Genomic DNA, 22798 nt, shown 5'->3' with positions numbered 1-22798 from the left:
AAACTTTAGCACCTAGGCAGACAGATACTGTTGTTAATCTGTAAAACAAAAATATTTATTTTTGTTGTTGTGCTTTCACTATAATAGTCCAAAAGCAAACAGTTTGCATAAGTAATTTTGTGGTTTATATTTACTTTATTTGGAGCATAAAAATGGACTTGGACAAGTTAATTTTCATTAATTAGGCCAATTTTATACTAATATGACATTTTATTTTTCTATGCAAGTATTTTCAGTAGCTAAGGATGATCATTTACCTTTGTACAGTAAACAATGACATAATACTTAAGAGTTTTTGAAATTGTCTTCTTAAGTGTATTTGCAACTTTATATCCTGTACTTATTCTCAGTAAAAGAGGTGATAGTTTTCCCTACTAAAGACAACTCTCAATGTGAGTTACTAAAGCGACTATCTGTGGATAGTAGGTGAGTATTATTTTGATGTGCTGAAATGCAGCCCATATCTTAAAGGCAATATGATATAAATATAAAGTGATGTCTGGATTGAGAAAATTAAGATTGAAAAGCACAACAAATTAACAACAAGTTAGTTGGAATAAGCACAGCATAATTATTTAAAGCCTGGTTAGTCTTTATTTTTCACTTTGCTCTATATGTGTTTAAATATGCATGTGTAATATTGATAATCTACTTTATCTATGATTTTGTTTTACTGGTATTGTACATCTCATAATATGATTCAAAAATGTGTTTATCTTAAAATATTTATGTTAATTTAAAGCTGTATATATCAAATATGATAAAGTACAAAGAAAAATGCTTTTACATGTACAATATGTTGGCATTTTAGTAATTATTAAAATGACTCAACAAACATGTATGTCTCTATACATAGAGAAAACCATGGCTAGAACCATATTATCTACTGTCACATAGATTAAAAGTTGTTAATACAATACTGTGTAAAATTACAGTAAGCCTTTTTTCTCAAAATGTATTTAATTGACACTTTAAATTAAAGCATAGTCTTATAAGAGACTACTCTTATCAAATCTTTGAAAATGTGAGCTTCATAGTGTGCTATACAGTTTAGGGACTCTATTTTCAGTCTTTTATGTTATTGCTTAGATTATTCAATAGAGACCTTTTCTGGCAAAGTATTGTGCTAATAGTTCATTGTTTTAGAATTATGTGAAATAAATTGTTGGACTAGGAGTACTTTAACGCTTATGGCATTCAAAAGGTACACAGATTTAAGAACTGCTTATCTCTGATGTTGGCCATAATGATTAGGAAACACAAACAGGTGCATCACAGAAAACCTGAAATAAAGTTCAGATTCTTCCTTCACATAGTCTTATACTAACTACTAAATGCACATGAACAGAATCCCTCTGCTTCTCGACAAAGCATAGGATTTCCCAGGTAATTATTGCCAGTACTTACCTATGACTGTATGTATAACTTAATCATGCATCTCAAAATGTTTTCAATAAACTTGTGGTTTTCAATTATTTGTATTCATGTCAATAACTTATTAACAGATATTATGATGAATTTTTCCTTTCTCATACTGACAAACAAACAGTGCCAATAACAGCTATCATTTATTTTGGTTTTAAGAGGTGGTAGACAGGGCTTCAGGAACTTTATATGAGACAGCAACACCAGCAACAACAATGATGTGACCGGAGGTTGGAGATGTTAGCTGTGTCTCTGCAAAGCAAATGATGAGTCGGAAGCTTAGGGATGCTTGTAGTAGGGCCCGAAGTGAACGAACCTGAGTTGCAGCACTTATCATATGACTGCAGACTTCACATAATTCTCCACCGCCCTATCCTCTGCCTCTATGTATCTGACACCATTATAAGGTAAATTGGAAGCTGCTATTTAGTTACATTAGTTAGTATACCCCATGTTCTACAGGTTGACATTTAACTCCAAACTCTAATAAGCCTGGGAAATTTGTGTGACTCAGCAACATGAAAAAAAAGTTTCATCAGAATACAGAGTACAACAAACTAGATAGGACTAATATTCTTTAAATTAACAACAACAAAAAAGAAATTTACACACTGTATTTTTTGTGTATGAGTGTTTTGCCTGCATGTATATATGTGTTTCGTTGTGTATATATGTGTTCCGTTGCATGCCTAGTGACAATGGATGTCAGAAGAAAGCATCATATACTCTGGAAATGGAGTTACAGATGTTATAAGGCTCCATATGGGTTATTTAATGGAACCTGGGTCCTCTGCAATAGCAACACATGTTCTTATCCATTGGCCATTTTTTCAGCATCTGCACTAACAATCTTGTTGATAGCTGACTGGGAAGAATTCTGGAATCCTTGTCTTTAATTCTTTTGAAATTTTCCATGAAATTTGAGATATGTTTATAGTTATATTTAGAAAAATGCTCAGACACATGCCTTATCATGCTTACTGTTGATGATTCTCTTTAATATGCTCCTCTTGGAAATCTCAACACAGAATTTTCACTTGAGTATTTCCTTCCAGGATCAGCTATATCATTGCGTTTACATCTGATTTCAGTGTCTGTTTTCTCACATTTCACTATCCGGCTTGTCCAAGAGTTTTGAAAATAGAAAAATCTAGCTGATGAGTTATTTGTTTGTATTCACCAGTTCAAACTGCTTTAAACTTGGACAGTGAATGTAAATGTGCTATGAATCCCCATCAAAGACAGTGGTGCAATGAACAGAATTTTAACTATTTGAAAGCCCCAATGAGTTAGATAAAATAACTCCTGCAGACATAAATGGTACAAATAATTTATTAGTTATATGAGGATATTTACATTCAGCTTTCATAAAATTCAATGAATGATCTTCGGAGACTGAAAGTCCTTGAGATATCATAGTAAATATCTAGCACCACAACCTCATAGCAATGAGATGAATGCTTGTAGCAATCAAGATTATATTTTAAAGATAAACTCCACAAATACGTCCATCCCAAGGAAAGACTATATTAATCAATATATTGACATCTAATTCAAATTCTAGAGCAATGATTTCTCAAAAGCAACAGCTTTGCCTCTGCTTTTTACTGCTGAAAACTGCACAAAAAAGTAACAATTTAAACAAGAAGAATGTGGTATAGAAGTTCACTGATGTCTTTCTTCAAAGTTTGTCATATAATTTACTTTTAGGTTAACAAACAAAATGATAGATTTTATCATGACGTCTTCATACCTTTATAATTTGCTTGTATTTGTTCCATTTAACCAATGCTATCATTTTTTTCTCCTTTTCACTTGCGCTGCTTCTTTTTCTTTCTCCCATTTGTTCCCACTTGACTTGCTTCCATATCACACACATTCCAGTAATCTATTTGCCTCTTTATCTAAGATCTCTTTTATTAATGCACCTTATGTTCTAGTAAAATAATAACAATCCAATCCAAAGCAGTAGATGCCAAAAAAATAATGAAGAAATGGCATAAGTTAATGAAATGGAGAGAACCATACAAAGAGATGGTCAAATAGGTGGTTATTTGAAAAATAAGAACAAGTTAGATAAAACCCTAGCTAAACTACCCACAAGACATAAGACATTATATTTGAAGGCAGCTTACCATATTAATTTATATTCATAGGCTCAACAAAATCCTTTTAGGGGAAGGAGTTAACAGATGTGCTGGGCTCATCAGAAGAAGAACTAATAATGGTTTAAAAATATCTACTGCAGGTTCAGCCATGGCACGGATAATGATGATGTGTTTCATGCCATAGTGAACTCATTGTCATGATCACAACTTCATGGCAGGATCTGTTCAAGAGCTTTAATCAGTAATTCAAGACTTTTAAAAGAGTCAATGGGACAAAGACACAATGTTACAGAGTTTGTTCTCCTTGGTCTCACTCAGGATCCTGCTGGAAAAAGAGTGTTGTTTGTCATGTTTTTACTCATCTACGTCGTGACAATAGCAGGTAACTTGCTCATCATGGGGGCAGTGATTGCCAGCCCCTCCTTAGGGACTCCAATGTACTTCTTCCTTGCCTATTTGTCACTTCTGGATGCCGTTTATTCTACTACCATTTCACCAAAGCTGATGGCAGACTTGCTGTGTGATAGGAAGACAATTTCCTTCCCAGCTTGCATGACTCAACTCTTTTTAGAGCACCTACTTGGTGGTGCTGAAGTATTCCTTCTAGTGGTGATGGCCTATGATCGTTATGTGGCCATCTGTAAACCACTACATTATTTGACCATCATGAATCGGCGGGCTTGCTTCCTGTTATTGGTGATGTCCTGGGCTGGAGGCCTTGCACATTCTGTGGCTCAACTTCTCTTTGTATACAACCTTCCCTTCTGTGGTCCAAATGTCATTGACCACTTTATCTGTGACATGTACCCATTATTAGGACTTGCATGCACTGATACATACCTTATCGGCCTCACTGTGGTTGCCAATGGTGGAGCAATATGTATTTTAGTCTTTATCATTCTCATAATCTCCTATGGAATCATCTTAAGATCTCTTAAGACTCACAGTCAGGAAGGGAGGCGCAAAGCCCTGTCCACCTGCAGCTCTCACATCATGGTGGTTGTCCTCTTTTTTGTTCCCTGTATTTTCATGTATGTCAGACCTGTTTATAACTTTCCTATTGATAAGTCCATTACTGTTTTTTATACAGTTATTACTCCCATTTTGAATCCTTTAATATATGCCCTGAGAAATTCAGAGATGAAAAAGTCTATGGAAAATCTATTGTGTAAGGTTTTGTCTATAGACAGAATAAGAATATCTTCTCGCTGATTATGCTAGAATTGTAAAGTAACTAACAGGCAGCAAGTCTTAGGCAGCAGTGATGGAACTCACTCAGTGCACCTCTATAGAAACGCATAAGAGACAGAAGACCATAAATAATCACTTGAGATTAGAATTAAGTCTATGGCCATACTACCTTAAATGTGGCTGGTCTCATCTGGGATTAGAATCAATTTAATGAATAATTTCTGGAATATTAATAAATGATATAGGATTAGTTTATTAAAAGAAAATATATGTTCAGTGAAACTTTCTTTTCTTATTTAAGACAAAAATAGGTACTGAAAGAAAGGGCTCCATATTTTTCTCCAGTAAGAAAAGACAATTTTGTCCATATATCATCACTCACACTATTGATAATGGATACATTTCTGGAACCAAAGATAATTAGAAACGGAATTTCTCATTATTCTATCAAAATAGCTGACTACACACCTACTTGCTCATTATTTTAAGCTCACTCTTGATACTTCAATGTTTTTGTATTTCTAGTTTATGGTACTTGGTTAGCAAATGAATTTTGTTTAATGACACAACCAATGTACGTGTTGTTAGATGGTTCTCTGTTTGGGATAACTCCATATCCTGATTTGTAAACATAAAACCTATACAAAGCCAAAGTTGTAAATATATTTTGTAGTTGTTTTTACTAGTTAATGTGTTTAATCTTTTTCTTTTCAAAGAAAAATATTGTTTATTGTTTATCATGATGCTGTAAAAATAGTACAGAAATGATTTCTATAAACATAACACTTCCTAAAAATTTTAATACATTCAACAATTTTTGTACAAAATTTGAAATAGTATAATTGGTATTTTTCTTTTCAATTTATATAAAGAATCAAGTTTCTTAGTCACTTTGAATCAGAAACAAAACAAATCAAATCCTCTTTCATTGTGCTATGAAAACTTTACTTATGTTTTACAAGTGTTTTACTCATATTTGTATTTTATTTTAAATATTTAAAATGCATGTTGATGGCATGAATAAACCTAGAAAATCAAAAGAATTCTTGAGCGAATTATTTCTCAACATCTCATGTAGTTGCCCATATCTTCTGCTTTTGTGAAATAGCATCTCAAACTTCAGAATCAGTCCCACAGATCAGTGAGCTTAATTGACTATATACCCATATCACTTAATCATATTACATAAAGTAGCTGGTACAGATTTATGAGATGAAGAAACCATATCTAATGTATAATATACTTACTTCCTTAATTACAGTGTAGTTTAGAAATATCGCTGTTTAAAAAAGTTACCTTTTCAAATAGCAAAAATGTATTTTTGAAATTTCAAAGAGCTAAAATTTTGTTCTTTGTGTTCATTTATTTTTCATTAATTAATTATTTACTTTACATCCTGGTCAGAAGGTCTCCTCCCTCTTCTCCTCCCAGCCCTTCTCTCTCACCACCTTCCCCTCCTCCTATACCCACCTCTCTTTCTTCTCAGAGAAAGGAAGGCCTCCCATGAGTATCAACCCAAGCCTCTGGCATATCATGTAAGACTGGGCACATCTTCTATTGAGGCAAGACAAGGCATTCCAGTTAGAAGAAAGCAAAATCAGACAACAGGGTTAGAGCCATTCCCTGCAGCTACTGTTAAAGGTCCCACATAAGGACTAAGCTGTGCATCTGTTACATTTGTATGGAGGACCTAGAAATGTCCCATGGATGCTCTCTGGTTGGTGGTTCAGTTTCTGTGAACCCGTATGGGCCCTGGGTAGTTGATTTTGTAGGTTTTCTTGTGATGTTCTTAACCTCTCTGTTTCAGTACTTCCTCCTCCGCTTCTGTAAGATTCCCCCAAGTTCTACCCAATGTGTTTCTCTGCATCTCTTTTCATCAGCTGCTTAGTGAAGCCATTCAGATGACTATTTTACCAGCCTCCTGTCTGCAGGTATAACAGAATATTAGTAATAGTGTCAGTGGTGGGTTCTCTCTCTTACGGCATGCAACTCAAGTTGGGCCAGTCATTGGTTGGCTGGGTTGAAGGTTTTGTGTGTGGTTTTGTTTCCCCCTCCCTCCACTGGAAGTCCTGCCTGGCAACGGGAGGTGGGCACATAAGGTTCCATGTCCCCTGCTGCTAGGAGTGTCAGGTAGGGTCAACACCATAGACTCCCTGGAGCCTTCCCGTTCCCAGAGATGCTCCCCACCCATTTCCATTCTCTCTCAGCCTTCCCTCCAATTCCCCACACCTGACCCCATCCCAGTTTCTCTCCCCAGCCCCACCATCATCCAGTTCCCTCCTTCCCTCTACTTCAGATGTCTATTTTATTTCCACTTCTGAGTGATATTAAAGCATCCTCCCATGGGCCCTCCTTGTTACTTAGCTTCTTTGGGTCTGTGGATTGTAGGATGGTTATCCTGTACTTTATGGTCAATATCTACTTATAAATAAGAACATGGCATGTGTGTCTTTCTGAGTATGGGTTACCTCACTAAAGATGATCTTCTCAAGGTCTCTCCATTTGCCTTAAGTTTATATGATATCTTTATTTTTAATAGCTAAATAATATTTCACTCTGTAAATGTACCACATTTTTCTTTATGCATCCTTCAATTGAGGGACATCTAGGTTGTTTCCAGATTCGGGTTATTACTAATAAAGCTATTATGAACATAACTGAGCAAATGTGCTTGTGGAATGGTGGAACATCTTTTGTGTATATGACTTGAAGTGGTATAGCTGGGTCCTGAGGTAGAACTATTTCCAACTTTCTGAGAAACTTCCAGATTGTTTTCAAAGTGGTTTGACAAGTTTGTACTGCTACCAACAATGCAAAAGTGTTCCCCTTGCCCCAATCCTGGCTTGAATGTGCTGTCTCTTATATTATTTATCTTAGCCATTCTGACAGCTGTAAGATGTAATCTCAGAGTCATTTTGATTTGCATTTTCCTGATGATTAAGGACATTGGATATTTCTCTAAGTGCTTCTCATCCATCAGAAACTCCTCTGTTGAGAAATCTCTTAGCTCTGTACCCCATTTTAATTGGGTTATTTAGTTTGTTGGTATTTACTTTATTGAGTTCTTTATGTATTTTGTATATTAGCCCTCTATCAGATGTAGGATTGGTCAAGATCTTTTGGCTGCCATTTTGTCCCATTGATAGTGTCCTTTGCCTTGCAGAAGCTTTTTAGTTTCATGAGGCATCAATTATTAATTGTTTATCTTAGTGCTTGAGCTGTCGGTGTTCTGTTCAGGAAGTTGTCTCCTGTGCCAACGAGTTCAAGGTTATTCTCCACTTTCTCTTCTACTAGATTTTTGTGGATTTGGTTTTATGTTCGAGTTTTGATCCACTTGGACTTGAGTTTTGTGCAGAATGATAAGTATTGATCTATTTGCTTTCTTCTACATGTAGACATCTAATTAGGCCAGCATCATTTGCTGAAGATGGTATCTTTTTCCACTGAATGGTTTTTAGATTCTTTATTAAAAAATTAAGTGTCCATAGGTGTGTGGGTTTATATCTGGGCCTTTGATTAAATTCCATTGATTTGTCTGTTTTTATGAAAATACCATACGGTTTTTATTACTATTGCTCTGTCGTACATCTTGGAATCAGGGATGGAGCTACTTCCAGTTCTTTTACTGTACTAGATATTTTTAGCTATCCTGGGTTTTTTATTTTTGCATCTAAAATTGGTAATTATTCTTTCAAAGTTTGTAAAATTTGTGTTGGAATTTTCATGGGAATTGCATTGGATCTATAGATTGCTTTTGGTAAGACAACCATTTATCTTATGTTAATCCTACCAATCCATGAGCCTAAGAGATTGCTCCATCTTCTGATATCTTCTTCAATTTCTAAAAAGTTATAATTTTTATTTATTCTTCTCTCCTACATTATATTCAAGCCACAATTTTACCTCTCTCCGATTCTCCATTTTCCTTCCCTACATCCCCCTCCTTTCTCTCCCCATAGCCACTCCTCTTACTTTCACTTCAGAAAAGAGCAGGCCTCCCAGGGATATCAGCCAAACATGCTATAACAAGTTACAACAACAGTAGCCACTTACCTCACATCAAGGCTTCATGAAGCAACCTAGTATGAGGAAAGGGTCCAAGGGCAGGCAATGAGTCTGAGATACACTTCCATTTCCATTGTTAGGGGTCACACAAGAATACTAAGCCAGACAATCATAATGTATATGCAGAAGACCATCTCATATCCATACAGTAACCCTGATTGTCACATCAGTCTCTGTTAGCCCCTGTAAGCCCTGCTAGGTTGATCTGTGGTCCATGTTCTCCTGGTGTCCATGGCCCTGCTGGCTCATACAATTCCTCCTCCTCTTCTTCTTCATTCTTTTTCAGTTCTTCCCTCCTCCTCCTTCTCCCCCTCCTCCTCCTCCTCCTCCCCGTCTCCCCCTTCCACAGGGTATCCTGATCTCTGCCTAATGTTTGGCTATGTTTTTCTGCATCTGTTCCCACAAGTTGCTGGATAAAGTCCTAGTCCCACAACTTGCTTGGTTACAGAAGATGGTTGCAGTTAAGGCTCTATATGCCCCATTACTAGGAGTCTTCCCTAGGGTCACTACTGTAGATTCTAGTGGGTTTCCACCCCCCCAAATGCCCTCCACTTCCTAGTTTCTATCCCTTCCGCCCCTTACCTTATCCCTCTGCTCTCATCCCTATCCACCACACCCCAGTCTTGCTTACATAATATTAGTTCATTTTAAATTTCCTAGCTTCTTATCTGAACTTTTACTGACATCACTTTCTTTTACTTTCTTCATGTCACTTTTTTATCTTTACTCAAACTTAATTCTGATGCTAAACTTTCTGCTAATTATAGTTAAAAATAATTTAACTATGAATGTGTGTATTCTTAAAATACACCCTTATTTTTAGTGATTTTTTACTTTATTTTTTAGTGAAAATAGATTTTTCCATACACAATGTTCTGACTATGGTTGTTCCTTCCCCAACTTTTTCCATGGCCTCCTCAACCCCTCACCCATCCAAATTTGCATTCTTTTCCCCCCTTTCATTAGAAAACAAACAGGCCTCTGAGAAGATAAAAATGAGAGAAAAGAACACATAGGAAAAAGAAAATCACAGAGCAAATAAAAGCACAAGAAATACATATAGACACAGACACACACTAATGGCATATATAGAAATCTCTGTCGGGTCCCAGCCCACAGGAAAAATCAAATCAGGGTTCACCTGAAAGAGGGAATGGGGACTGAAAGTAGGATACAGAGACACTAGAAATAATGAATCAAGTCAGGACATTTCTGATCAAGATTCACTTTATTGCCGACTAGCAGGAACATATATAGGGCAAGGTCAATAGGATCTATTCTTATCTCACTCACCCTAGCCCCCGGGCAAGAATACAATAGCCTAAATCGCTCCCTGTAGAACTTCCTAGTTCTCTGAGTAGTTCCTTGTAAGAACTTCCTAGATCCTCTGGGTGGTTCCAAGTTGAGACTTTTCTATTTCTTTCAAAGGTAGATAGTCCAAGGATAGCCTAGAACACAAGACCTTGTGGTGAGGTAAAGGTCAGCAACTCGAAGGTCACAGTATATAGCCTAAGCACAGGATTTCTGACATGGCAGAATTTGGCCTGGGTCCCCACATATTTGGCACGGGTCCCCACATATGCCCCTTCTAAAAATAGAATTATGGAGAGCCTGTCTTAGGACAGTGAGTAGGCAGTTATGGTTGCCCGTCATTGGCATGTGAATTCCATCATTCATAGCCTGTCTTAGGATCGATAAGGCTCAGACTCACTGTTTCCCGTCTCTGGCTTGCCTCCATATCAACACATGAAGAAGGGCAGTGCCTTTGAGCTCTATGCCATGTGCTTGTGCTAGTACCAGCTGCAACTGCTGAGACATGAGCTGTGTTAGAAAGGACGGAAGGCACAGGCTATAATCCTGAGCCCTGACATCCCGCCAAGGCTAATCCATGCCGTAGATTTCTATTAATTCTAAGGAGACTATATTGAATGAATCCAGCTGCATTCTACTCACAAGGAGTCTAGGGAAGTCTAGCATGACATTGTCACTTGCTCAGTCATTTCCAACCACTAACTGCTTAGTTAAGGCATAAACAATATTAGTAAAGCTATGGCAAAAACAATAGTAGATATGAGAATAATAACAGAATTATAACAGAGATTTTAACATTCAACAGCACACCATAAATCTCCTTTCAGTTCTCCACAGTCCTGCAGATGAGACTGACCCTAGCAATTAGGGTGGAAAGTACTTATAAAGCTTAAAATCTGGGTTTCCGGAAGGAAAATATTCCGGAGGAGTCCCTGCAAAGCACCAACTCCAAAGTTCAGTCAGGTCCATAAAGAGGATGCCTCATAGGTACCATACACTTGAGTCCTTCTTTCCCCCTCAAACACAGGGAAATCAGGTAGTGAGTGTTATCCCAAGAAGCAGGTTGGAGATGAAGGATCAGGAATCAGTGTCCTATGAAACTATTAATTCATGGCTCTGTTCAGTAATATTACAAGAATATTTTAGTAACCTTAAGCCTTTGTTTCAACAATTGATTTCCTGAATTTGACTCTGATGCAGAAATCATTCTTATCTATAGAAAAGGTGACTGCATTAAACAAATCTATAAAGACAATTATAGACAGATGCAAAACCCCTTGATATACTTCCAACACTTACTCCATAAGTACCTGAATATCTTTGCCCTCAGTGAAAATATTTTTATAAATAGTCAATAATGTTTGCAGAAGTGTGTAAAAATTGGCCTAAGTAAACAATTAACTTTTAAGCCTATATTGGGTGTAACATATAAAAATTAAATTAAATAACACATTAAATACTACATTTAAGAACATAGATTTTTCTCCTTTCATTTTACCACCAAACCCTTGCTATAAGGATTGACAGTAACGTCCATCACTGAACTTAGGTACTACTGTTTTATCAAGAAATTCAACCTCTTTCAAAACTGACGCAAGATTTTTCATCAACACAATCAGATCTCTTCAGACATTTTCTCATTCCAAAAGTGCTCCCAAAGCCTTTTCTACTTAAGACAACATCTCTTTGTCCTTTCTCTCATCTCAACAAATTACAGCATTCCAAACCTTCTATTGTTGGACCCTGGCCCAAAATGTTGGACCCGTGGGGTCCAATTCCAGAAGGGGGTCGCCGCAAGAGGCCACTCAAGTCACACCAGCTGAGAGGTATAGGTATAGATAAAATTTATTACTGACACGTCAAAGGTCCCGATTGTTGATGTGTCAGGGTCCCTCAGCATTCAGGAGGGGAAGGACCTCGAACAGCTGTTACAGGGTAGTTTTAAAGGCAAAAACCACAAAGCAGGTGGGGTTGCTTATCACTGGAAACCATATGAACATTAGGACATCTGGCCGGAGGCAACTTCTTGTGAGGGCATCTGATATCTGCAAATTTGCATGTCACTGTTCTGGGAATTAGGGTGGAACTCTTGAGGTTAGCAGTTCTGAGAACTGGGAGAAGTTCTCAGGCCACTGGGCAAGCAAAGTTGGACAAGCAAACAAGCATCTTATATTTTATAATTTTACAGTTTCTCACTATAAGCAGTGATGGACACACACACACACACACACACACACACACACACACACACACACGACCAAAAAAACGTAACATTTCAAGGGCTAAACATAAACTGAAGCACTCTCAGCTTGGGTATAACTGAGTTTGCACAATCTCTTGGGTCAGTCTATCAGGAAAGTAATCTTTCCTTTAACATGTGTGGTGACCACACTATCACAAATTCAATGGACAGGAGGGACAGGGCAGCACAGGATAGCAGCTAGAACATTTGGAACAAATTCAAATTAAGAAATCAGCAACAAATTATTCTGTAGATGAAAAAGATATTTTCCTACTTAGTTAATTTTAAATGGGTGATATAAGATGGGTCTATTATTTCCCAAGCAGTCAACTAATTGATATTTTGAAATTTATGATAGTCTACATTCATGAGAAATTAATAGGAACAATACCTAGATAAATTTTTTGGAGGGGGGAAGATTTCTATTATAATTATTTGTTATTTTATCTGTATGGCAGATTTTAATACCTGCTCATTGCTTCTGGATTCTTTCTGTTTCCTGGGTCAATGTCTATACATTTTTCATTTTGTACTTTGATGCTGCATGATATTGTGATTAGCTAAAGATATAAATAGTTTTGTTATAGGAGATCTGATTGAAAATAACACCATTACAATTCTTGATGGCATTTATATATACTTCTTCGGCCAGACTGGACCTCAAGTTGTCCATTCATAACATTTTTCTAAATGATTATGCTCCTGTAAACCTGTAGTTATTGTCCTTCGGGCATCTCTGGAGATGCCTAGTCTACCTTCAGAGTTACAGAGGTCCCAATGAATCTAATTAGAGGGAAACTGCCATTGAAGATACAATGATAGGATGATTGTCATTGTGCACTGTATAAAATATCCACAGACTCTGTTCTTTCCTTAGTATGTTTGTTTATATCAGTGTTCGTGTAGCTTGTTTTTCAGAATCTGAAATGATAATATAAGAAAGCATGATGGAACACAGAATAAGACTATTTCCTTTCTTCAGGGAACCTGAGTTCAACTATACCTACAGGCTAGTATTCCTGAGAGCTACAATGTTTCAAAGGGTATTTCATTATTTTATTTTATTTTTATTTTTTGGTGTAAGACACAAATTACAACTATTTTTATTAAATAGTCATGGTTCAACAAATTGACCTATGTAGCCTCAGCATGAATATTTAATATTTATTAACTACTTCAAGAAATGCTGCCAGAAGAAAGATTTCAGATTTCTGTTTTGAAAAATCAAGACTAATTTTCTGTAGGATCTTCCAAGTATTCAGTAGAAAAATCTCAACAAAATTAAAAAGTAGTACTTCATTTTCTTTTTCTGAAAGACTGATCAATATGAATTCTTGCAAGCATAAAGACAATTGTTCAGGTGGAAATCATTTCAAAATTTGGACTAGTTCTTGTGTCACTTTGCTGTCTCTTAAGAGATGGAGTCAGTGTGTGAAGCCATCATCTTTCAGGACTAGTAACCAGGTACCACACTCCTGAATTTGGGCCAAATGACTATGTCCTTACATAAATAAAGATATATATTTTTTCTAAGAGTCTTTAAAAATTATCCTATGTGATTGTGATAATCATTCCCATTAAGGGTCCTTTGTGATTGTAAAAATGTATGTAGATCCTTATAAACCTGAAATGATTCTAGATGCCTGAGTATAAAAATCCGGTATATATTTTCCTGCTTACTGTTCTTAGCAGTTAATTTCTAGTGTAACTACCTTAGGAATCTTCCAGTGAACAGGTAGCTGATAGTGCTCACTCAGCACTGTTTAACATGTGAGGCATTGAAGGATTATGTAGAATTGTTGAATGAGGCAGTTTAAAGAAACTAGAACAATCCTTAAGCATCCTTCTACTCTAGCTGATATAATGTCAGGACACGTAAGAGGAAGAAGAAAGTCAGGCAGGCTCACTGAAGTGAGGAGCACATGAGGAACATAGGATGTTGGTGGGGCCTGATGGAGAATGATACAGGGCAGGAGGACAGGTTTTTAATGAGCATATATAAGTATGATGACAGAATAGTGCAGTATAGGGAGTAAATTGATGATATAATACACGAAGGGGAAATACAAGAACAGCGTTTTTGAGGGTGGTGAAAATGTGGTCTGGCTAGATGACTCAGCTTGTTACAGTGCCTACCACGGACACTGATGGCTTGAATGTCATTGCCCTTCAAGACCACGTGGTGGAAAAAGAGAATAAACACGCGAAAATTGTCCTCTGACCTCCTCATATGTGCCATGGCATATGCACATGTGTATGGTATAGTGTTCTTGGTAATATAAAATCAAAATTTTTTTCTATCTCCTCTCTTTCACACACCCTCAATTCTTCTCTCAGTTTCATTCTTTCATATAAAACTCTTTGTTTCTTCTTACAGCAATAGTGCAAATATAAATCATGTTTGCAACAAGACATATTCTTTCATGTTTTCTCATATAAATCATTTATAATAAGCAAGTGTATCATATAATTTTATGTATAGTTTTATGCTTATTTGTGTATTGCTGAACATTCTTTTTGGAGTAATTGATATTCTTTTTAAGTGGACATTTTATATTTAATATATTTTGGTTCCATCTATTTATTTATTACCACTTATTTTACTATCTTAAAATTTGTTCCTTCCTGTGATTGTAACTAAGACAAAGAAATACGCCCTTATGTACCGTGACTTTAACTACAATGGATAGAGTGGTGAGATGGTAAGCACATGTACTTCTCATTCAATATAGATTGTCAAATTGTGTCCAGAATATAGTATTTACATCATAATTCAGAGTAGGAAAATATCTTTTTCATTTACAGAATAATTTGTTGCTGATTTGACAGGTCTAGACTCACATGTCTTTTTATTTTTCTGTTTATACTTAAATTTCAGTATCCTATAATGTTTTAAAATATTGTATATATTTCTCTTCATTGCTTTTTAAATATTAAAATTAAGTTTTATTTATTAAAATATTTATTTTTTATTTTTGACATAATATAATTTATTCTGTGGCCTTCTTTTTTTAATTGCTTGCTTGGTTTTGTTTCTTTTATATACTAATTTATTTTAATTTTACATATATCTTTAATCCATCTTTATCCTGCTTTGTTTATTGTATTAGTTTTATATCTGATTATTTTCAGATACTAGGTAGTTGTAAAAGCTAGTTATTGCAGCTCGTTTATTTAACAATCTGTTCTTTTCCTGCACGTGTCTTTAATCTATTTCTCTTTCTGTTAGCCTGTAACACCACTGAATTTGGACATTCCTAATTGTGTTATCTAAAAGTTCCTGAATAATATAAGTTATTGTCTCTATTTCCTGATTTCCAGAAGGAACAAGCACTATTTAAAAATTTCATGAAGTCACTGCTATCATTTCAAACAATTTGTTTGACCAGTGAGATAAAAATATAAGAAGGATACATGGAACAAAAAAACAATGTGACTGAATTTGTTCTCTTGGGCCTCACTCAGAGTCCTGAGGGCCAGAAAATATTATTTGTTGTGTTCTTGGTCATCTATGTTGTGACTATGGCCGGCAATCTACTCATTGTTGTGACTGTTGTGGTCAGCCCAAGTTTAGATGCACCCATGTACTTCTTTCTTGGCTACCTATCATTTATGGATGCTGTTTATTCAACCACAGTTACACCAAATATGATTATAGACTTACTCTATGAGAAGAAAACTATTTCCTTCCAAGCTTGTATGACCCAGCTTTTCATAGGACACTTGTTTGGCGGTGCCGAGATCTTACTCTTGGTAGTCATGGCCTATGATCGGTACGTGGCCATCTGCAAACCCTTGCATTATCTGACCATCATGAACCAACGTGTGTGCATTCTGCTATTGTTGTTGGCCTGGGTTGGAGGTTTCGTGCACGCTGTAGTCCAACTTCTCTTTGTATACAACCTTCCTTTCTGTGGTCCTAACGTCATTGACCACTTCATCTGTGACATGTACCCCTTATTAAAACTGGCCTGCACAGACACCTATGTTATTGGCCTCACAGTTGTTGCCAATGATGGCGCCATCTGTGTGGTCATCTTTATGCTGTTGCTACTTTCTTATGGGGTCATTCTTCACTCTCTGAAGAACCTCAGTCAGGAAGGGAGGCACAAAGCCCTGTCCACCTGTGGCTCCCACATCACTGTGGTAGTCCTTTTCTTTGTTCCCTGTATTTTTATGTATGTGAGACCTCCGTCTACTTTACCCATTGATAAGTCATTGACTGTATTTTACACTGTTATCACCCCCATGCTAAATCCCCTCATATATACGCTGAGAAATGCAGAGATGAAAAATGCAATGAAGAAAATTTGGACAAGTAAAAGGAAATGAAGTGAAAGAGAAAGAGGTCATAAAATATGGCTACTAAGAAAGAGACCAATCTTCTCTAGGGACTTGTCACCCTGACAGAATATCCAATACACAATATAGAAATCCACAGGAAAGCCAGAAGGTTATTTCATTACACTGTTTCTCCTCAACATTAATAAATAAGTAGTGAAAACAATTAGTATATAATTCTTCCAACGAAGAAGATGCATTTTTAAGATTTTCTGAATTCGTGAAAAAAATACATATTAAATCTGGGCAAAAAATCTAGTTTTATGCAGACTAAAGATTTATGTGTCATACTTAACATTATACATTTGTTTTACTTAATGGAAAAATTTTTGTGTATTTCTTAAATACATTTAATTTATTTTGAGAGCTAAGAAAGCTTATTGTCAGTAATATGGCTTGTTATTTACCTCACAATATTAATAGCATATTAATATCTTAATTATAAATTTTATTTTGTATTTAAAAGAGACTTTATTTATGTAAGTGCACTAAAATTTCTTAGTATACTATTATTAAATAGATATAATATTACAGTTCTTAAAAATATTTATTTATTATGTATACAGTGTTCTGCCTTCATGTATGTCTACATGCCAGGAGAGGGCGCCAGATCTCATTTCAAGGGTTGTGAACCACCATGTAGCTGCTAGGAAATGAACTCGGGATCTCTGGAAGAGCAGCCAGTGCTCTTAACCTCTGAGCCACCTTTCCACACCCAGCATTGCAGTTTTAATGTTAATGATATGTTAATGATATGGAGGCATATATAAAGGTTCATACAAAAAATCCAAACAAACAATGAAGATATATAGAAACATAATCAAATCTGATTTTCATGATTGGAAAAATCATATGAATTCATCTGGTGGCTACTATCTTTGAAGATGTATTTTCACAGTAATGAAAACAAAACATTAAAATTCTTAGTTTAGAATCTGATGTCTTACTATTTTTCAGTGTCTGCTTCCTTAACAGCTCATGGAACATTGAAAGAGAACAGCTTCTGCCTTCCATATGTAAAAATAACATAACCCATAGTCCATGAGGTACAGCAATACAGTGCAGGGTCTGACTGTAGGTTTTTTAGGAAATACTATAGACAGGAAATATGTTAGGAAAACATAGTCTAGAGAAATAAAGTGGTGGATTTGTTCATATTCTTCCTAGTGCCATGTACAGTGGGAGGAGTTGGAGGCGTAGAATATATTTATATATAAACAAACAGCTATAAAGTAGCTGCCTGCCCTACATCTAACAACTCTTCATTTTTGGGTTTATTGAATTTTACAGAGAATTTTAAATTTCCCACTCACTCAGAATGCCTCACTGACTGAATTTGCACATTGACCATCCTTGCATAAAGTGTATCTGGTCTTCTCTATCCCATGATTCTATATTCCCGTGTGTCCAGAGATGACCCTCTGGGATTGGACAGTTTACATGGGAGGGCCTATGGCTCTTATATTTCTGACTCATCTTTTATGAATTCTTTGGGCCTTAGGTGTAGGACTTCGCATTGTACATCTATCAGTGGGGGTTGGTATGCTGAAGTAAGTTGCTTACCCAACATTGAAGATTCACAAGTCTTTCTAGTAGTCTCCGACTTGGTGCAAAAAAAGTCTCAAGGAGTAAGAGCTACACTAATATGAGGGTATATGAGAAAGTACTTTAGAGATTGTAGTAGATTAGGAAAATAGGTTAGTTAGTTCTCCTTAAGGGTCAGTCCCTTAGTAGCCACGGAAACATGAGTAGGGTTTACAACACCAGGAATTAATTTCCTCCTACTGATCAGGCCTTAATTCCAATTAGATAGCTGTATGAGAGTCCTTCCTCAGAGAGTAGGCATCAGGGTCAGTTACTAGCTCAGTTCCTCCAGGTCCTCTGTCTGAAGAGTGTAATGTCATAGGCAAAGTGTATTATCTTCAAGTTATGGAAGCATCTACAGGCAATGGCAATAACTCATGCTATTTTACAAATATCTATTTATTTATTTTGTTGGTTTTTTTTGGAATGCACATATGAACTCCATTTGACTAATTATCATGGATTTCTAATCTGCCATTGAATCTAAATGTTGACTTCATTTCAACTAATATATTTTTAGTATTTATTTAAACTTAAAAATTAACTTAAAGCCGGGCATGGTGGCGCATGCCTTTAATCCCAGCACTCAGGAGGTAGAGGCAGATGGATCGCTGTGAGTTCGAGGCCAGCCTGGTCTACAAAGCGAGTCCAGGACAGCCAAGGCTACACAGAGAAACCCTGTCTCAAAAAAAAAAATTAACTTAAATCTGCCTAGTGATTTACACATTCCTATAGTTTAAGTTAACATTTATTTATTTATTTTTACCATAATACAAAAATATCATTATTGAATTAGTCACAGACTGCTCACAAATACACAGCCTCTGATGATTCAACACAAAGAGTATGTGCAGATATGCTCTGATGACTTCAGCTAAGAAAATGGCTGATACTCATGACATAGGTGGGGAGGTGACAACCTCTGAAGTTTCTCTATAACAATTATTCTGTTAAAGTCATTAAGTTCACTTTTAAATAGATCTTTTCTTATTATATTCACTATTTATGTATTTTCCTTACTCTTGTCTTTCAGTCAGACTTTGCTTTCACATTTTAATTTAATTTAATTTTTGCTTGAATGGCAGATCTTGTGTATAAAAAAAGTTGTACAGACAAGTCAGTCCTTGTTGTTTACAGAATCCACTTCTTTGGAGACAATGAATTTATTTTGTTGTCTCTTAGGACAATAACAGCCACACAGGCCATTGGATCTTTTGTTTTGTAGTCTTTGACTGCCTTTCACTAGCTCCCCTTGGTGCTCTTCTTTTGATATTGTGTACTGAGAAATGTTCCAAGATAAAGGATAACAATGGAAGCCTTTCAGGCACCATACATGCACTGAAAAATCCTTGTATTTTCCCTGTATTCAGTTTGATATTTGATTTATAGTATAGTGAAACAAAGTACATAGAAATAATTGATGCCACGAATATCCTTCCAACTCCCTCTGACACAGATTCAGATCTTAACTAGAGCTTACAGTCTAACAGTGGAGAACGGACACTTCCATATTATAATATCATTATATTACTAATAATTCAGATCCTATCTCTTGGGAGCACCTCTTTCCTCTAGGGACTTGACCAGGGAAGAGACCTGTTTGGGAGAGCTTGCTGAATTTGAATTCATTCCAAATATTTGAACAAATAAATCTACTATGGCTATGTAGTAGTGAGACATGGGCTGTATCTGCACATATAAATTGAGAAATTGTTCTTAAGGAAGAATGGCCCAAGGGCATTTTGAGGACCCCATTCCACCCTACATAGAAGACGCTTTAGTTGGAATTCAGTCCTCAGACTAGCATGCTTTCTTGTTATACCCACGACTGTTCCCAGAAGTTTGTGTAAGATTTGAATTTCCTGGGTGAAATTGTGCAGAAACACAATGAGGTATTTTAACTAGGAAAGTAGAAAATTATTTCCTGGGAAGATGATACTTGAAATTAAACTGAAGCTTAGCTTAGCAAACAGAAAGACTAACACTTAGATAGTTAAATATAAACACATTTTGGTTGTTTCACAAGAAATTATTTTGAGAAAAATATTGTCTCTTTTTTTAAGTGTTGTTAAATTTTGTGGTTGTGTATTTGAGATACCAAACAATGGTCCAGGTCAGGTTGACTTACACTAACAGATTAAGTTTTGCACAACAATGAAAATAGATATCTTTATTTCTCCAAGAAATTTTTGTTTTCTACCAGGTAAGAATTCATAGCTACAGTTATATAGCGAATGCTGTTTGTAAATGATTTTAAATTATAGACATTCACTAGGCAGTTTCATACCTCTCTGGAAGAATAAGTGAGTGGGAATCTGGTGTCAAAATATTTGAAATAATGATCAATTGGGATTATTTCTAGACCTGTAAATAAGTTATTCATGTATTTTATTATCTAACCATAGGTACAAAAGATATCTGACTTCCTGAGTGAAATAAACATTAATTTTCTAGACCTATGGCAGGGCCCAAAATACATATTTACAAAACAGCTGGAATGGATGCCAGATGAAAATTTCTGTAATATCTTGAAATACAAGGGATGACTAAAATACCATATATTCTTCCTGGGGCAAATGAATTCAACAACAAATTTACAAAAATACAGAAATTATTAGAAAATACTAGAGTCTGTTTTAGTATTATATTACACAGTTATTTATTTTCTGTATTGACAACAACAAAGTATATATGTTAAACATAACAAACTAATCAGTTTAGTACCTTATATTTTTTTATGAAAGAGTGTATTTTACATGAAATATGTACATGTAATTTGTTTTAGATACATGAAGTATAAAATATATATTTCTTAACAATCATGCTGCAAAATAAAAATAAATCTCTACTGTGCCCTTGAAGATTATGTGAGGTTTCATAAATAATCTTCCCATGTGTGCTAAAATATATTCAGAGACTAACTTATGCTAAGGATAAAAACTAACTGCTGCTAGATAAACAGATACTTTTAATTATTATTATACAATAATAGTGCTGCATATTGTGATTTTATATTTCATTTTGAGAAAACATATCATTTTCTTTAATATTTGAGATTATAATATAATTATAATATTTTTCTTCCTTTTTCTCTTATCTTTCCAATACTCCTTACTTATTGACAATGACATATTCTTTTTTTTTTAATACATTTTTATTAATTTATACATATTACATCTCAGTTGTTAGCCCATCCCATGTATCCTCCCATCCCTCCCTTCCTCCCACTTCCCCCCCCTACTCCCCTCCCCTATGGACAATGACATATTCTTAATAAGCTGTCTTAATTTTTTAAAAAGACATTAGACATTAATTTGGAAGTATGTTGAGACTATTCTTCAATTTTTGTGACAAAATATTTGAAAATTGGCATAATAAATTTCAGTTCTGGTTCTAATTTTACTATGCTATGCAAATAATTAAATAATAATCGTACATAATTAAATGGTAACCATGTTGGTTGGTAGAACTTCTGTCATATCACAACTAGAACTGAAAGTTGAGGAGAAATGAACACACACAAAATAGCCTGTAACTCAAGGAGAAATGGAAATGGTCATTTTACAGCTTTATGTCCTACAGCAGGTGTGCCAAGTCAGTCTGCCTCTTCAAGCCTGGGTCTCCTGAATGAGACGAAGCAGTTATGTGAACACCTTGAAGAAAGCACATCACGGCTGCCACACAGTGAACTATCAGATTCTTTCTGGCTCCTATTTTAGTTCATCTTACCCTAGGAATTATTCTTCATCTTTTGTTTCTAGTCTTCTGTGAGTTAGGCTTATCACTCGAGGCTACAGTTTGTGTGTTTCTATGTGTGTGTGTGTGTGTGTGTGTGTGTGTGTGTATGTGCATGTCTATGTGTTTGTGTCTGTGTATGTTAGTGTGCACATCTTGCTTCGCATCCCTCTCCTAGTATTTTTGTGTGGAGTCCACTTATTTGATCCTATTTAAAACAGGTAAATATTATATTTTCTTATAAACATTTTAATACCAAAATGAATATGTCTAACAGATATGATTTTAACTTAGTCTAAAATTCAGTTCATGGGAAATGGGTATGGTTTTATATCCTGGTTTTTATTTATATTTATTAAATTAAGAGAGAGTTTATGATTTATTCTAATTCACACCTCACAATGAAACTATGAGGAACAACAGAGATACATTTTATTAATTCAGATGTTTCTAGAGGTCAGCTTTTAATTAAACAAGCTGGTGGTATCACCTTTCTTTGGAAAAAGTCATGGAACAGATGCACAGGGAAGTTAATTTATTGGCTCATGAGTACAGAGGTAGTGAGTGCACCTAGAAATGTCACAGGCAACTGTAGATCCAGATTCCATGCTGTCCATTGCTGGCCTATTCTTTACCTGGGTCTTTGTACACAATGATTAGAAACCACAGGATTGGTATTTGGGTCACAACAGTCATCACATCCTTGTTATTACTGGCTAGCATTTTTCAGGTAATATCAATTAATTTTTTGTTAGATTAGAAGATGTAAGAAAGAATACCAAGTCAATGAGAGGAA

The 22798-nt window shown here is 35.6% G+C and overlaps 2 protein-coding genes across 2 annotated transcripts in view; both read left to right on the top strand.

The window, feature by feature from the left end:
- Window positions 1-3721: 3721 nt before the first annotated feature.
- On the top strand, window positions 3722-4745 carry LOC311608802 (olfactory receptor 4A16-like; the record flags this gene model as incomplete). Its single annotated transcript, XM_084801439.1, has 1 exon — window positions 3722-4745. Exon 1 carries the CDS (start codon window positions 3801-3803, stop codon window positions 4743-4745), a length of 945 nt encoding a protein of 314 aa, XP_084657565.1. The 5' UTR covers window positions 3722-3800.
- A 10951-nt stretch (window positions 4746-15696) lies between these two features.
- LOC311608801 (uncharacterized protein) overlaps window positions 15697-22798 on the top strand; it is a 47588-nt gene continuing 40486 nt past the window's right edge. The window contains exon 1 of the mRNA XM_084801438.1: window positions 15697-16665. Coding sequence (XP_084657564.1) covers window positions 15757-16665 — 909 coding nt within the window. The 5' untranslated portion in view covers window positions 15697-15756. The remainder of the gene's footprint in view (window positions 16666-22798) is intronic.

Source organism: Acomys minous, assembly GCF_964271855.1.
Source record: "Acomys minous genome assembly, chromosome: 11".
Classification (NCBI taxonomy): Eukaryota; Metazoa; Chordata; class Mammalia; order Rodentia; family Muridae; genus Acomys; species Acomys minous.
The sequence above is the reverse complement of the archived record's forward strand: the minus strand, read 5'-3'. Positions and strand labels throughout refer to the sequence as shown.